Source organism: Mesoplodon densirostris, chromosome 14 (assembly GCF_025265405.1).
Source record: "Mesoplodon densirostris isolate mMesDen1 chromosome 14, mMesDen1 primary haplotype, whole genome shotgun sequence".
NCBI classification, from domain to species: domain Eukaryota; kingdom Metazoa; phylum Chordata; class Mammalia; order Artiodactyla; family Ziphiidae; genus Mesoplodon; species Mesoplodon densirostris.
The window spans coordinates 61,151,445-61,169,161 of record NC_082674.1 but is presented as its reverse complement, the minus strand read 5'-3'; the positions used below and the strand labels follow the sequence as shown (position 1 = coordinate 61,169,161).

Sequence of the window (17,717 nt, the reverse complement as noted above, 5' to 3'; positions counted from 1 at the left end):
TAGGCATAGAGGGAACTTTCCTCAACATAATAAAGGCCATATATGACAAACCCACAGCCAGCATCGTCCTCAATGGTGAAAAACTGAAACCATTTCCACTAAGATCAGGAACAAGACAAGGTTGCCCATTCTCACCACTCTTATTCAACATAGTTTTGGAAGTTTTAGCCACAGCAATCAGAGAAGAAAAGGAAATAAAAGGAATCCAAATCGGAAAAGAAGAAGTAAAGCTGTCACTGTTTGCAGATGACATGATACTATACATAGAGAATCCTAAAGATGCTACCAGAAAACTACTAGAGCTAATCAATGAATTTGGTAAAGTTGCAGGATACAAAATTAATGCACAGAAATCTCTGGCATTCCTATACACTAATGATGAAAAATCTGAAAGTGAAATCAAGGAAACACTCCCATTTACCATTGCAACAAAAAGAATAAAATATCTAGGAATAAACCTACGTAAGGAGACAAAAGACCTGTATGCAGAAAATTATAAGACACTGATGAAAGAAATTAAAGATGATACAAATAGATGGAGAGATGTACCATGTTCTTGGATTGGAAGAATCAACATTGTGAAAATGACTCTACTACGCAAAGCAATCTACAGATTGAATGCAATCCCTATCAAACTACCACTGGCATTTTTCACAGAACTAGAACAAAAAATTTCACAATTTGTATGGAAACACAAAAGACCCCGAATAGCCAAAGCAATCCTGAGAACGAAAAATGGAGCTGGAGGAATCAGGCTCTCTGACTTCAGACTATACTACAAAGCTACAGTAATCAAGACAGTATGGTACTGGCACAAAAACAGAAAGATAGATCAATGGAACAGGATAGAAAGCCCAGAGATAAACCCACGGACATATGGTCACCTTATCTTTGATAAAGGAGGCAGGAATGTACAGTGGAGAAAGGACAGTCTCTTCAATAAGTGGTGCTGGGAAAACTGGATAGGGACATGTAAAAGTATGAGATTAGATCACTCCCTAACACCATACACAAAAATAAGCTCAAAATGGATTAAAGACCTAAATGTAAGGCCAGACACTATCAAACTCTTAGAGGAAAACATAGGCAGAACACTCTATGACATAAATCAGAGCAAGATCCTTTTTGACCCACCTCCTAGAGAAATGGAAATAAAGACAAAAATAAACACATGGGACCTAATGAAACTTCAAAGCTTTTGCACAGCAAAGGAAACCAAAAACAAGACCAAAAGACAACCCTCAGAATGGGAGAAAATATTTGCAAATGAAGCAACTGACAAAGGATTAATCTCCAAAATTTATAAGCAGCTCATGCAGCTCAATAACAAAAAAACAAACAACCCAATCCAAAAATGGGCAGAAGACCTAAATAGACATTTCTCCACAGAAGATATACAGACTGCCAACAAACACATGAAAGGATGCTCAACATCTTTACTCATTAGAGAAATGCAAATCAAAACTACAATGAGATATCATCTCACACCAGTCAGAATGGCCATCATCAAAAAATCTAGAAACAATAAATGCTGGAGAGGGTGTGGAAAAAAGGGAACACTCTTGCACTGCTGGTGGGAATGTGAATTGGTACAGCCACTATGGAGAACGGTATGGAGGTTCCTTAAAATACTACAAATAAAACTACCATATGACCCAGCAATCCCACTACTGGGCATATACCCTGAGAAAACCATAATTCAAAAAGAGACATGTACCAAAATGTTCATAGCAGCCCTATTTACAATAGCCCGGAGATGGAAACAACCTAAGTGTCCATCATCGGATGAATGGGTAAAGAAGATGTGGCACATATATACAATGGAATATTACTCAGCCATAAAAAGAAATGAAATTGAGGTATTTGTAATGAGGTGGATGGACCTAGAGTCTGTCATACAGAGTGAAGTAAGTCAGAAAGAGAAAGACAAATACTGTATGCTTACACATATATATGGAATTTAAGAAAAAAAATGTCATGAAGAACATAGGGGTAAGACAGGAATAAAGACACAGACCTACTAGAGAATGGACATGAGGATATGGGGAGGAGGAAGGGTAAGCTGTGACAAAGTGAAAGAGCAGCATGGACATATATACACTACCAAACGTAAGGTAGATAGCTAGTGGGAAGCAGCCGCATAGCACAGGGAGATCAGCTCGGTGCTTTGTGACCGCCTGGAGGGGTGGGATAGGGAGGGTGGGAGGGAGACGCAAAAGGGAGGGGATATGGGAACATATGTATATGTATAACTGATTAAATTTGTTATAAAGCAAAAAATAAATTAATTAATTAATTTAAAAAAACAACAAACAATAAACATAAATTACAAAATTAGAAATGAGGATAAAAAACAGAACAGATACAGAAGGATTTTCTTTTATTATAGTAATATCTATAAACCTATACTAATGTAATAAGCAATATCTGAAGACATCTAAGGCACTAAATTGATTGAAGAAGTAGAAAATGATCAAAGAATCCCCTCCCAAAAATGGTGCTGGGCCCAGTCTTACAAATGAGTGCAGAGCAGATGCATCTTATACTATTGTATGAGGTATACATTCCTGAAGATCTTCTAAAATTCAAAACTCACATCATATAATACCATTTTCAAGAAAAGATGATGGGTATCCTGTTTACCAGCTAAACCATAAATACAATTCATTTGGCCACCACCTTTTAAATTACATGATTGTTAATCATTTTTTAAATGTAGATCGATTCATATTATTACACATTTTATACATAAAGCAAGACTATTAAAATGTTTATATCATTTATTTTCAACTTGCATAATTCATATTCATAAAGAATGACTCTCATGTATTTTCAAACCTTTAAACATTCATTCTCCTGCCACAGAGACTGTTGAAGAGCACAGGAAATGAGAGTACACTTCAAAAAATATTTTATAAAACTATTATAACCTTGATATCAAAACCTAACAAAGACAACCTAAACGTAATACTTATTAATAAAGATGCAAAAATCCCATATAAATAATAACAAATCTACCTCAGTAATATATACTAGAAGTTCTCCTTACAAACTTCCCCTTAACCAGGATTAACAAACGCTACCCATTCTCTCTGCTAACGATCTAAGGTCCAGAACAGATGAAAGCCTGCAGCTAATCTAATTTATGCACTGCAGCTCCCAGCAGATGAGCTGTATGTTTACCAAGAGTTAATTGTTTGTTCCCAAATCTGTTTATGCCAGTTGTACGAATACGGTAATTAGATCAATAAGTAAATATTATAAAAATATATAAAATTTGAATTTAAAAAGAAAGGGCATTTTATCTATGAAAATGAACTTAATATTGATTTTTTTAATTATGAAAATTGAGCATGAGTGAGGTGGACAAAAAGGCGAGGGGGATCTTAAATGTTAAAAAAACTCCATGTTCAGAGTCTTTTGCAGCTATCATTAAGAGTTCATCAAACTTTAATAAACCTAAAGAAAAAATCATAGCTAATGCATTATGAATGTGGTTTATACTGGAAAGACAACATGACATTTGAATAGCAGATCCAAATTCAAAGAGGCCTTGGCACATGTCAAATGATTGTCAAATGAAGGTACATGGATATGATTAAAAAGAAATGTTCTTGGTACTTATATTTGACTTTTAATGAGTCCCTATTTAACCAACTTTAATTAGCCAACCAACTACCTATCTTGATTGACTGCATAAGAGGACTTCAATTGTAGTCAACTATAATACCATGACCAATTGACCGATTTGGGTTTACCCCAGGAATGCAGGACAATTATACATACATATATATGTGTGTGTGTATATGTGTGTATATATATATATATATATATATATATATATATATATATATATATATATATATATATATATATATATATAAAACAGACCATGGAAAACAAAATGATCATCTTGATAAATGCCAAATGCCATTGGATAATATTGGTTGGCCATAAGATGTTATGGGAAAACCCAAATGAACTTTCTGGCCAACCCAATATTAAACTCCCATGTCTAATTTTTAAGTTATTAATAAACTAATAATACAGGACACAACCTGACAAAATCAAGAATATCTATCTGAAACTACCAATCATTATCATAATGGAAAAATGACAGAGACCTTCTCATTAGAATCAGTAACTAAATAAGTTTGCTCACTAGCAACTCCATTATCAAATGTCATTCTGGAAAAAGGAATAAGGTATAACTATTAGAAAGTGACATGTTTATTATTGTTTGAAGAAGACAATCTTATCTACCTGAAAAACTCAACCGAATCAATTAACCACTGTCAGAAGTAATAAAGGCACTTAACAAAGAGTCTGTTTCAAAGTAAATATACAAAAATATTGTTTTTCTATATTCTAGCAATAGCTAGTTATACAAAGTCATAAGAAAAAAAAAGATGTTCCATTCAGACAGCAACAAAGACTGTAAAATGCCTAGGAATAAACCTAACAAGAAATGGACTAGACCTTTTTTAAGTAAACTAAAAATAACTCCTCTAAGGGACAAAAAATAAGACAATAGTGGAAATTAAGAAATTAAATGTCCAATGATAGGGGAATAGTTTATGGATGTCCATACAACAGCATGACATGCAACCTTTTTTTTTTTTTTTTTTTTGCGGTACGCGTGCCTCTCACTGTTGTGGCCTCTCCCGTTGCGGAGCACAGGCTCCAGATGCGCAGGCTCAGAGGCCATTGCTCACAGGCCCAGCCGCTCTGCGGCATGTGGGATCCTCCCAGACTGGGGCACGAACCCGTGTCCCCTGCATCAGCAGGCGGACTCTCAACCACTGCGCCACCAGGGAAGCCCCAACATGCAACCATTTTTTAAAGACTATAAAGACATGGAAAAACATTTATAATACATTTTAAGTACAAGAAAATGCAGATTTTTTAAAAAGTACAATGTGATCTTGATTTTGGAAAAAAATAAAAGTATGCACATGTGCATAAGAGATATCTAAAAATGTAGGCACATCAAAGTCTTAACAGTGCTTATCTCCAACTGGTAGGAACACAGGTGGTTTTAACTTTCTGCCTTACACTTTTTTGTGTTTTCTATATTTTCTACAATGGATAAATCAGAAAACATTTAAAATGTAGAGTGCCTCTGCCTAGAAGCCATAAAACACCCAACACAGCAATGCCTCCTCTTGGCACCATGAATGGAGTTTAACTTTCAGCAAGTCCTATCTCTTATGTCCCCCCTACAAGTCTGGGGCTCCCCTTGACTTCATGAGTGCATGTTGAAGGACCCTCGACCCATAAAGATAATACCTAAGGAATCAGCCCAGGAGGACAGAAGCATCCCTCCTGGGAACTGCAGGAGTGAACTGTGGGCCCCAGCAGAGCTCTCAGAGTCTGCTGGGGACAGCCAGGGTTCCGCAGTCACACACCTTTCATGCCTCTGGGAGGAGTAGAGAAAATCAATCTGCCTTTGCCCACAGAGGCCTCTTGTGTCCCACGTCCCAGCGGTCAGGGTCTAGAGACTTCCCTGTTTCCACTGGCCCATGCTACCCCATGCAGGGAAACAGGATTAAGGTAAATCCCAGGATGCACCAAGAGATAATTCAGGGATGTCTGTTTCTGCAAATCTTCCCTCAGCTTTCTCCCTACCCCTCCATCCCCGCACAGGACAGGTAACTGTTTTCTGCCAGGGTTCAGAAAACTCCTTTCTTCCCCTCCCATCCCCACCTCCTCTGTTCCCTTCCTAGCTCCTTACCCCCACTCAGCCCCCCCGGGAAAATCAAGGTGCCCACAAATAGTTAAACAATACATACATGACGACTGGCTGGAGAAGACGCCATGTTAGTGGGGGCGAAGCCCGACAGACCGTCTGCAAGCTACAAATTAAACACGCTGGTTAGCAACAGGATTAGAGAAACCAGGGAAGACTGCATGGTCCCGAGGAAGTAGAGCTCTCCAACCAGGCACCCTGTGCTCTCTCTCCAGGAAGGCTGCAAACGTTGTGGGAGAAAAGTGTGCTTTGGAGTTGGACAAGTGTGGCTCCAAATCCTGGCCACCTGGCTTTACCAGCTACGTGATCTTGGACAAGCCCCCTGACCTCTCTGAGTCAGCATCTCCATCTGGAGAATGGGAACAAAGTCGTGTGTTGTCACAGAGCAGCAGCGAGTATGGATGATGTGAAGGCCATGCACACCTAGGACAAGGTGAGGCACGTGGGAGGGGCTCAGCCAATACCTGTCTCGTGCCTGCTTTCTCACTGCCCTTGGCACCACTGACTCCATGCCACTCTCACGTGCCCTCCCTGCCTTTCAAACTTCCTGACCTCAGACATACTCCAAGCTCCCCATCATCCCTGGTGGTTTCTTCTAACAACTGAGTCACACCAACCGCTGCTTGGGCACTATTCCTAAACCAATGCAGGTTTCTAAGTCTTCTGTCCTCAAGGACAAAAACCAGGGCATCATGTGGCTTCCCCAAAACCAGGGGAGCTTTAAGAGTCTCATAAACACACCACCCCTATACTACAGAAACCTTGCTGCATTCTTTTCTGGCATCAGATCTTCACCTGCAATCTCCTAGTACAGTGAATCCATACTTTATAGGCTGCAGGGTCCAGGAGGGCCTTGGTGGGGGTCAGGACTGAAGGTAGGGTGACTTTTTCAGCGGCCACTACAATAGTCCCAGAGGAACTGATGGAGCTGTGGGTGGACGAGTACCAGTCTAGGTGGATGAGGCCAGGAGATGCCTTCTAGGCAGAGGAGACAGCAAGTGTGCAGGGTAGAGGAATAAAGCAGCACTACCAGTTCAAGAGAGAGCAAACGGTCCAGGAAGGCAGGCTTGGGGGATACGGTGGAGGGATGAGGAGACCAGCTGGGACCCAGGGCTTCCAGGGTAGGACCCTCTCTTCCTTTGAGTCTGGGGCAGGGGGCTCTGGGAGACTCCCCAGGAGGCCAAGCCCCTGGAAACGACCAGATGAGCTCCACGGGAAGCCCCCAGCTGCCCAGAGACTGGCCCAGCCAGGCAGTAGCTCTGCCCCTCTGGTTCTCATCCTGAACCTCACAGAAGCCTTATTGTTATTTTTAATACAGTTCGTTTTTAGAAAGGTGAGAGGGAAACCGGCAGTTCACCAGTGCAAGAGGGAGAAAAAATAAAGCTAAACATAGTGCTCCAAAGGTCTGGGCCAGCTTCCGAAATTACATGTTCCCCTTTGGGATTCGGACATAATTTGCCGCTCCAGTTCTGGGAGCACGTTCCCACCTTCACGGCGTCCCAGAGACTAAAACTGGAGCAGGTGGCTCAAAATTAGCCCGAGATGGGAGCCGGGGAGCAGCTGGCCCCAGCACAGCACCCCACCCCACCCCACCCCACCCCACCCCACGGGTGTGGGGAGCAGGCCTCCTGCTGCCTCCTGCACACTAGCCTGAGTTTCCCCTACAGCCTCCCAGGTCCATCAGACACACACACACACACACACACACACACACACACTCGGTGCACCATCAAACACATGCAATCAACACACATGCTGTCAACACACACACACAGTACACCACCAAACACATGCAATCAACACACATGCTGTCAACACACACACAGTACACCATCAAACACATGCAATCAACGCACATGCTGTCAACACACACGCACACACACAGTACACCATCAAACGCATGCAATCAACACACATGCTGTCAACACACACGCTATCAACATACACACACACAGTATACCATCAAACACATGCAATCAACACACATGCTGTCAACACACACAGTACACCATCAAACACATGCAATCAACAAACATGCTATCAACACACACGCTATCAACACACACATACACACAGTATACCATCAAACACATGCAATCAACACACATGCTGTCAACACACACACACACACACACACACACACACACCTCGCACCACCAAGCCTTTGCTCCAGGTCCTCTGTCCACCAAGAAAGGCCTCCTCTCCCCTCTGCTGTTCTAACCCCTCTCGTCAGCCCCCTTGGAGAAGCTTTCCTGATGACTTAGACCATGCTGACCTTGTAGGGCCCAGAGTCCAAGATCTTGGTGTCCTTGCTAAGCAAGCATTCATCGCTTTGCTCTCACTCTGTTCATCTCATTTGAATCTTCAACATAGCCCTCCTCTCTCTGTCAGCCAGAGGGAAGGCTTCCCGAGAGCGCTCTTCCTCTTTATCCCTCCTCAACACACACATGTTCTCCACCCAACGGCCTGAGGACTTCAAGAGGAGACCCTTACCCAGGGTGATCTCTCAGAATGATAGGCAAGCGTCACCCTTGACCTGAAGGGTGGGTGCCTGAAGGTAGGTGATGTGTGGGATGGGCAGGGGGTGCCACCTCTACATGAGCCTCAAGACCCTCTAGGAAATGGTGGGAAGCCCACTCTGGGTGTTCCTGCACTGCTTATCTTCCCATTTTCATCAACAGAACACCAAGAACTAGCAAACTAGTCGACAAAGACCCCAAGTTTGTTTGAAACGTAAAAGTAGAGCCTGATTCATACTCAGAGGCAGAATCAGAGACAGAGAGAGCAGCCTGGGGGGAAGGGAAGGAAAGAGGAGGCCACATTGGGAGCAGTTCATTCACAGCGTGTTCCTGGTTGGAGGCAACACCTATCTGTTCATTATTTTTCTATATTTTCCAAACTTTATATAATGGACATATATTTATAATCAGAGAAAAATGAATATATCCTTTATCTCAAGCAGAGCACTAGATGGAAGGAAACACCTCTGTGCCCCTCTCTGAGGACACCCTAAGCCTGCCCTCAGCAAGGTAGGTGTCAAGGCCATGATGCTTGCAGCAGCACCACTACGCTTGCGCACACATCTGCTCCCAGCCCCCCACCCCACCTCTCACACACACTCATGTGCACACACACCGCACACACCCACACTACCACCATCCCCAGACTACGGCTCTAAAATCTACACAAAGACAGCCACACAGACCAAGAAGACACTGTGGGGTTGCCATGCGAGAGTTGATCCCATCCCAGTCCCCCACCACAGAGAAGAGTCCAGGAGGCCAGGCATCTCCTTACTCCCGGAGACAGGTGCCCACCTACAAGCCCTAGAAGGCCAAGTGGACAGTTCTGCCTCATACATCCATTTCAGACCATCTCTAGAACTGGCCGCTCTTGACAGACACTGAAACATTTCTAGACACCTGAGAAATGCTTGGCCGTGGTTGTCAGCCAATGGCACAAGCATCAGGAAAGTCTGGGGTATCTTTTTCTAGTGTGTGGCAGCTCATCCCAGGAACTGGCGGATGATGGCGAGAGGTTCTTCAGCAGAGAAGAGGCAACTGAGCAAGGAGACGGGAGGGACCACAACAGAAGCCGAATGTGGCAAGAGAGCATCTGGAGCTGGGGAGGAGCCTTCTGCTGGGTCCACAGCCAGAGCTGGTGAGCACAGCGATGGGGGCTGCATGACGGAGGGAACAATATGGGCGGCCTAGAGACACGGGCTGGACAAACAGGAGCCAGCAAGATCCAAGTTCTGCCAGACTTCTCATCCCTCCTTCTCATCCCTATCCTATCTGCACTGGGGAAGGGGCGAGGGGACAAGAGCCCAGCCAGAACTATCTGGAAAACCACTGGATCTGGAACCCACAGCCCCCTGGATCAGCCCCAAGATGCCCAGTCCTCCCAAGCCCTGCACAGGAGATGTGCAAGACAGAGTGAGGGAAGGATCTCCTGGACCAGCCAAATCGGATCAATGATCTCAGAGAAAAGCACGATACAAAATTGCTTTTTCCCCAAGCCCCCAGCAGACCCCCTCAGGCCAGGGCTTCCCGAAGACTGGGACTGATCTCCCTGCCAGCCTCGGGGCTCCTTGAGAATAGGGTTATGCCTCCTCCATCAGACAGGGAGCTCGATGAGGGCAGAGTCCAAACCTCCTCCACCAGAGCAGGCGGATCTCACTTCCTCCTCTCCCTGCCAACCTCCGAGGTCCTGTGAGCCCAGGCCCTCCCACGCGGGCATGCCTCCACCAGCCCTAACCTCAGCTCCCCGCCCTCTGCCTGGCCAGCAGCTCTAGCCGGGTGCTCCCACCAAGAGTGCAGCCCCTGCTCTGGCTCAGACCCCTGGCCCCGGTTCACTCATGTCAACGCTGTAAGGACGTCCAGCCTGGGCCTCCTCACCGTCTGCCTCTGGTTGTGCTTGTAGCCAGCAGGACCCAAGAGAGTCCCTCCCCATCTGAGTCTGTAGACATTCTGAGGGCAGCACACACAGAACGGAAATCCTGCTGGGCAAGCTCTACGCTTCCCTGCACAGACTCAGACGGCCCGCCGATGGGGGGGATGTGGGAGCCAGCGCTGGGCGCCCGGAGCTTGGGGCTAATTAGCTGCCTCCTTCAGCTATGAACACCCACCCAGGCCAGAAGGTACTAGCCTTGAGTGTAGCTGAATTCTGTGTATTTGCAATTTCCATTTGGGTTTCCCCAGTCAAGAGAAGCTCCTCCTTAGACCCCTACAGAGAGTAGGCAGGTAATCGACCCAGCCACCCATCTACTTATGCATCCATCCACTCATCCATCCATCCATCCATCCATCTATCCATCCACCCAGGCAGACTTTCTTCGAATGCCTCCTCTAAGTCAGGCCCTGTGCTGGTCACTGGGGACACAAAGAGGAATGAGCCCTAGTCACTGCCCTGAGCCTAGTCTAGGAAAGTTGCTGGCAGTTACAGAGGCAGCAGGACTTAAGGCAAGCGCAGTGACCAAGATAGAGACAGGACTTGCAGAAGAAGTGGAGGAGCCAGGGCAAAATCCTAGAAGGAGGTGACCACATCTAGGCTGAGTCTTAAAGAATGACTGGGAGCTGGCCAGAAGGTGCTCCCAGCAGAAAGCGTGCTGGGGTGGGGCCCTGGAGAGCCATAGAGGTGGGAGAAATGGAGAGCTGGGGGCTTCTGAGGATGCTTAGCAGCAGAGAACTATAAAGCAGCTATGAAGCTCTTGTCTCAGCAGCAGCGAGGCCCAGGACTGAACACCAGAAATGTCCCCATGGAAGTGGCAGAAAGGTGAAAGAGATGAGCGCGTGACAAAGAAGCAGAAAGCAGCCCTAAATGTCAGAGGGAAGCCCCTGTAAGCACATCTCGGGGAGAGTTTTGAGGATCCCGAGCCCAACCCAACACCAAGTTTGTTCTCTTGCTCTCAAGGCTAATATTTGATTGATGGTTTCAAAAAAAATAAAACCCTCCCCAAATGCCACCCCCTCCCCAGTGAATAAACAGGTTGTGGGCCTGAGCACAAGTACTGTCTACACAGGCTGGGAGGCTCTGCCTCCAGGCAGCCCAGAAGCTCTGGGAGCCCCAAGTGCCAGGGGTGTGGCCAGAATCAAGAGAAGCTGATAGGAGGGTGACAACCTGGAACAGAGGGGGACAACTTGGAACAGAGCTACTCAAGGCTGGTGCCCACGGTGAGGCCTTTTTCCATCTCCACTGCAGGAAGGACTGGGTGGTCTCAGCCATACAGGATGCTGAGCCACCCCAGGGCCCAAGGTGAAGAGAGCGCTCCCCCCTCAATAAGAGATATCATAGACCTCTTGCCATGCTGTTGTTGTCTGGGTCACCAGCTCGCCCTGTTGTGGAGCACATAGCCAGGGGCTGCCTCTTACCTGCCGACAGGGTTGGACACCCTTGCAGTAAGGCCCCTCTCCTGGCCCCCTTCCTCTCCTGCAGGTGGAGGGAATGGGGTGAGAGGGACCACTGGCTTGGACACAGACCCCTCCTTCAAGCTGCCTGCCAGGTGCCACAGAGCACAAGTCCATAGATGAATCTCCCCGCAAGGAGGGCCCTAGCTGGGTAAGGTGATGGGGCTGCGGCACCCCAGAGGCTACCGGTCACTCCCCACCCTGTCCTCCTTCTCTCTCGTTCGCTCCTTCCACCCTGATTTCCTGGGTGATTTCCAGAAGAGAGCCCTCCAGGTAGTGGGGCCATTTTTCTCATATGCTTTGGGGGAAATGATTGGGTCTTGACCAGAAGACCACACACAGCCTCCCCTGCAACCCCCAACCAGCTCCCAACCGGACTGAAAGCTCCTAACTGGAGCCATCCATCTATAAGGTGTCCAGCCACCAGGCTGCAGAGAGAGTGTCCTATGGAGGCCGTGTGATAAGGAAGGGAGGGCAAGGGGCAGGGAGAGGGCAAGCAAGTCAGCTCTTGGAAGGAGCCAGTGTCTGTCCCCGGGGACCCATCGTACCTGGATGGGGATGAGGGGCTCCTTGTCGTCGATGTCAATCAGCACATCTTCCCCAGGACTGAGTAAGCTCACGTCATCTGTAGGGGGAGCAGTGTCCAGGCCTGAGAGGGGGCTCCCTCAGGGGCTCACCCCTCCTGAGCCACAAGACTCGGCCCTCGGTCTCGCCACACTTTTCACTCCGTGTCTCCCTCTTCCTCCCAGCCATCCTTCCCTCTCCCGGCTCCCTTTGCACTCCCCGTCTCCCCAGTTCTCCCTCTGGCTCCCTCCTCATCCCACTGATCCCTGAACCTCCCTCTCCCTCGGCCTTTTCCGCACCATGCCCCACCTCAGCATCAACGCCCCCCACCTCTCCTGGTGGGCCCAGCCCAGGGCCAGATGGTGCCCTGAGGGAGACGAGATTCCCACCCATCCTTCCGGTCATCTCATTCAGGGCCCAGTAAGAGGAGGGCTCCAGGACGTGTCTCAGCTGGGAAGTCCACCTGTCCCAGCCCCCTCTGCCTCCCCGCCCCCGTCAACAGCCCCTCCCCTACCTGGGCCGCCCTGTGGGGACGGACTCTCCTCTGAGTAAGGGTCGCACAGGAAGCTCTCCAGGGAGTGGATGGTACACTGGCCCACCACAGGCCGGCGGCCAAACTGGCGATTATCAATTACCTTGATCACGATGGGGGGACAGTAGAGCTCCTCCCTGGGCAGCATCTGGGTGGAGAGGGAGGGAAGCTCTGGGCAGCAGCCTGACCCCATCTCTGGGAGGTCTCAGAGGAAGGCGAGCCCTTCTTCCCAGGGCAAGTCCAAGGTGCAGAAAATGCTCTCAACCCACACATAAGCCCCAAGAGCCAGCCGTCCACACGGGTGGTTTGCCGAGCCCAGGAGCTGGCCAGTGGAGCAGAAGCCACACGCCCCTTCTGTCTGCCTCTTGGATGCTGTACGCAGAGGCCGACTTTTCCCTCACAGTTTTACCTTCCAAACACATCCAGCTCAGCCTAAAGTTAAAACAAGTCTACTTTCCCTGAACCCTCACTGGCCGGGGAAGAGAAGAAGGGAGAAGTTGGCCCGGGACTGAACATTTCTCGCAGACAGACCCCCCCAAGTGGATACTCAAGAGTTGGCTTCCAGACCCAGATTCTTCTCCCCCCAACCCTAAAAGCACTTTGAACACAACTTGAAATAATTTATATGCTCTCCTTCGGTGGCGGCTTTGGCTCAGCCAAGAGGAGGCTCCTGTTGACAGCCACTGGGCCTGGAATTTCTATAGTACTTTCATCTTGCAAACCATTTTCCTTTCCTCAGACTTGCCTTACTCCGGTCACTAGGCCCAGGCAGCCCAGGTTGCTGGAGAGGGCTGAGGCCTGAGGGCCGCGGGGGTGAGCCCCTCTGCGGGGGCCCAGGCTGGGGGAGGACCAGGTCCTGGAAGGTTTGGAGGAATCCTGGAAGCTCAGAGCCCTGGCAGGGAGCACCGGGGGACTGAGGCCGGCCCTGAGAGGGGAAACAGCCAAGGATGGGTCCTTGGGAGTTCCGTGGACTCAGGATTGAGGAGGAGGGGCCGAGCTGGCCCCCTCTGCGCTGCTCGCAGGCTTCAATTCCTCCAGGGAGGAGGGAGCACCTCCTCCCATTCTCCAGTGAGGTGGGAGTGATGCCGTGACCCACTCAGAATCCCGCAGGGAGCCAGACCCCAGGCCGCCTGGGGCCGCAAGGGAATTCTAACCACCAGGACTCCGGAAGGGGACGGCGGGGAGGTCGGGCTCACCACTTCCATGAAGAGGGTGCAGGTGTCGAAGTTGGGGTTCTTCCGGAGGTTCTTGATGACACAGGACTGCACGGTCTGGCCCCCGCACTCCACCACCAGACTGGGGGAGGACACGCTGGCCAGCTGGTAGCTCTTCATGTTCCGAAGGCCCCACGCCAGGATCTGCGGGGCACGGAGTGAGGACAGCAGCTGGGAAGGCCCCAGGCCCCAGAAAGGCTGGGCCAGGAAGAGGACAATCCCCACCCCACCATCCCCACCCCACCACAGGGGCGGGCTCACCTCGATGGCGGTTCGCTGGAGAACAGGCTTGATGTTCTGGGGGACCATGTAGATGTTGGCCTCCCTCTGGGGTGGTGGGTAGGGTAGGTCCGTGTCCTCCGACTGCAGGGCAGCAGGTAGAATGGAGGCAAAGGCAGGAGGAAGACCAAGGCGGAAAGACAAGACAGGAGGACAGACGGGAAGGAAAGAAGGACGTGTGGAGAGACACAGAAACAGAGCGGCGAGGACACGGAAGTGGGCAACCGGGCAGACAGAAATGAGAGAGCAAAGTCAGCTTCCCAGGCACCATCTTCCCCAGGATCACAATTCTAGCACCTCGGCCCAGGGTTCAGGTGATCATGTTGCAAATGAGCCCCAAGGCACCCCTCCTCCCACCAACGAGCTTCTCAGGGTGACCCCGTCCCTGTCACATACACGTGTGCACACACGTGCACACACATGCACTGCCCCGTCCAACCTGACACGTCCACTTCAGTCCCTCTCAGTCCCGAGAGGACCACATGCCCTCCTGCTAGCCTGGTTCTCCTGCCTCCTGGCTCAGACCCTCCCAACTTACCACCCGCCCTGGTGTTCCATCTCCAGCTCCAAACTCACACCTGTCCTGAGGTGTGACACATTCTGAACAGAACACTTGCACTGTGGGCCAGAAGGGGTATTTACCAATAGGAGAAGGGGACAGAAAGGACCACCATCCACGGGCACCAAAGGGCCTACTGGGGAGGCTCCTTCACACCATGGACCAGAGGTGAGCGTGGCCTGTGTCAACCCTACCTGCTGTGGGTTTGCCAAAAAGACTTGGGCAAGAGTCCTGAAGAAATACATAGGGAAGCAGGCAGGGCAATGGAGGCAGGTATTACTGTGGATTAGACAACTACCAACTCTGACAGTGGTTAGAAACACGGGCTCTGGGTATGGATCCTGACTCCACTACTTACTGAGTAAAATAAGTTATTTCACTTCTCTGTGGCTCAATTTTTTTCATCTATAAAATGATTATTAAAAACTATCAACCTCTAAAGGTTAGTGTGAGGCTTGGAGAAGTTAATACAACATTTAGAAGAGTGCCTGGTTCATGTAAACTCTCAATAGGAGCCCACATGGCATCTTTGTGACAACTAGAGAAGGATGACCCTTTCTTAAAACTCTTTACTTCCACGTCAGAAAATCATCATAGTTTACTAGTTTATTAGAACAAGACACTTTACTGCCACCTACTGGAAATTGTTATAATAAATAAAAATACATGATGTCTGCACTGGAAATCGCACCCCCTTAGACTCAGTGCTCTTCCGCAGTGCACAACCTGCACATCCATACCTGGAGGCCCTGACGCTCAGGAAATGTTAACTATAAATAGAAGGGCTGTGCTGTATGCTTTACAGAGCTTGCCTCATGAAATTGCATTAATAAACAATGGAATCATGGGATTCATTCTTCAAGTGACTTGCTCTGGGTTCCTTCTCAAAGGATGGTGCATCCATCTACAGATGCTCTGATGCAGATGGTGGGAGCAGCTGGAGGACTGAAACACACCAGCTTCCTCCCGCCTCATCACTTCACAGCCAATCCCAGCTGTCACTCCTGCCCGTGACACACTGATGATGATAGGCTTCGTGACCTGCGGTGGTAAGAAGCTCATTTCTAGAATCAAACCAGACCCTGGTCCTAGTCCTAACCCTGCAGCTCCTGAGCTATTTGACCTTGGGCAAATAATTCAACCTCTGTGACTCAGTACCCCCATATGAAAATCCAGGATAACGAAACTCTTACAAAATTGTCTGAGAATTTAACAAGAGAACAAATATAAAGAGTCTCTGGCACACAGGAGGTGCTTAGTAAACAGCAGTGACTAAAATGATCGCTGTATTGGTGGTGGTACCACTGTTTCCATCCCTAATGTTGTTGGTGATCCCCCAGGGACTTGAGCAGCGCTGAGCCATCAGAGGCACCTCTCAAAACAACGCCGGCTTCAGAACTATCCCTACATCCCCAGAGCACAGAGTGAAGGAATTCATCATTTTCCTCCAGACCCACAATGCAGGTGACATGATATTTTTAGACTGGCTGAGCAACGGACGCCATCAGGAGAAAGAGTGGTGAGCAGGGCTCAACTCCACGGGGCGCCGTGCACGTCACAGTCCCCCTGAATGGTGCCCCTGGAGGCTGGAGGCAGAGCCCGCGGTGGCCTGGCTGCTCTCGGGACGCCTGGCTTGGCGTCCAACCTTGGCACTCCAAGGCCACCTACTGCAACAGCTGTGCAGCAGGGGTCGCCTCTTTTTAAAAGAGGTTATGCCTGAAGGCCTGCTGGTGGCCTGCTGGTGGCCTGCTCAAGGCTGATGCCCAGCCCACAGCGTACCGAGGGCCAAAAGCCCATGACGAAAGGGACAAATAGAAGACGTCAGGGAGGGAAGAGCCCTGGGCTCCTGGGTGGGGAGGCAGAAAGACCAAGCCTTTCTCATAGGGCTGCAATGTTGTCCTGAAATCACCCAGGAAAACTCATGAATATACTTCCCCCAGAACATTCCTCTCCACGTCCCCAGACTCTGGGCAGTGTCCCTTTGATTCCTTTTTGTCCCTCACTTCCACGTCCCGCTTTCCCTCTGGGCTCCTCCAGGTCCCCTGTGAGGATATTCCTCTCTCTGTGCAGACGCCCAGGCTCCCCACCACAGGAACCCGCTTACAGAGGAGGACAGGGACCAAGAACCTGGAGAAGACTGGGCTCCAGTACCGTTTGCAGGAGGCCCTGGAGGAAGACGGCGGGTGCACACAGCTGTGGAGCGCCAGGCCCGGCCGGCAGGAAGGAGAGACAAGCAGAGACAGCGGTTAGAGGCGCATCCGCAGGGCAGCTTATGAGGCACAAGGCCCCCAGTCTCATCCCAAGGCCACCTCCGTCCACCATGCCGTCCTCAGGGGTCCCAGGACATCCTTGCTCCCTGCACCTCGTTGCCATTCCCCAGAATCCCTGCCCCTGCAGGGGCTCCCCTCCCCCTGCCAGCTGCCACCAAGCCCTCTGTCCCCTCCCCACTGTGCGCACCGCCCCGCCTGTAGGCACCTCTCATTATCACTGTGCATCTACGCCGCCACGTGCTCTGGCTCCCCAACCCGGCCTCATCCAGTGCGCCCCAATTTTCCACACTATCTGCTGGATTTTTTCCTTCCACATTTAAAGACAGTCTCGACGGTGTCTCGGGTCCATCCACACCTTCTCTCTGTGTCCTCTCCTGCAGCCTGCCACCCTCTCCTCTCTCTCTTCCTGAAAAAGGCTGCCTCCATCCCCTGCCTCTCCCCCGCTTCCACACAGCCCTCTGCCCAGTGCACTCGCTCCGCCCCTTGCACCCCCTCCCTGGAAACTTCTCTCTCCAAAATTAACAACAACCTGCTTGTAGCCCAACCCAGAGGAAACTCACAGGGGCCCATCTCTTTCCCTACCTCAGTAGCAACTGGCCAGCTGACCTCGTCCTCCTTCCTAAAGCCGTCTGTCTAGCTCCTCA

General features: G+C 49.4%; 1 protein-coding gene across 23 annotated transcripts in view; it reads right to left on the bottom strand.

Moving 5' to 3' along the window:
* DYSF (dysferlin) overlaps positions 1 to 17,717 on the bottom strand; it is a 239,464-nt gene that overhangs the window by 69,170 nt on the left and 152,577 nt on the right. For 8 of the 23 annotated variants that reach the window (XM_060117354.1, XM_060117358.1, XM_060117362.1 and 5 more), the window contains 4 exons: positions 14,227 to 14,328; positions 13,948 to 14,109; positions 12,734 to 12,899; positions 12,204 to 12,280 (listed from right to left, as the gene is read on the bottom strand). In XM_060117354.1, the coding sequence (XP_059973337.1) occupies positions 12,204 to 12,280; positions 12,734 to 12,899; positions 13,948 to 14,109; positions 14,227 to 14,328 (507 nt within the window). Of the gene's footprint in view, positions 1 to 5,792; positions 5,856 to 12,203; positions 12,281 to 12,733; positions 12,900 to 13,947; positions 14,110 to 14,226; positions 14,329 to 16,954; positions 16,997 to 17,717 lie in introns of all 23 variants that reach the window. The other 15 variants (XM_060117344.1, XM_060117352.1, XM_060117345.1 and 12 more) reach the window with 3 other exon arrangements.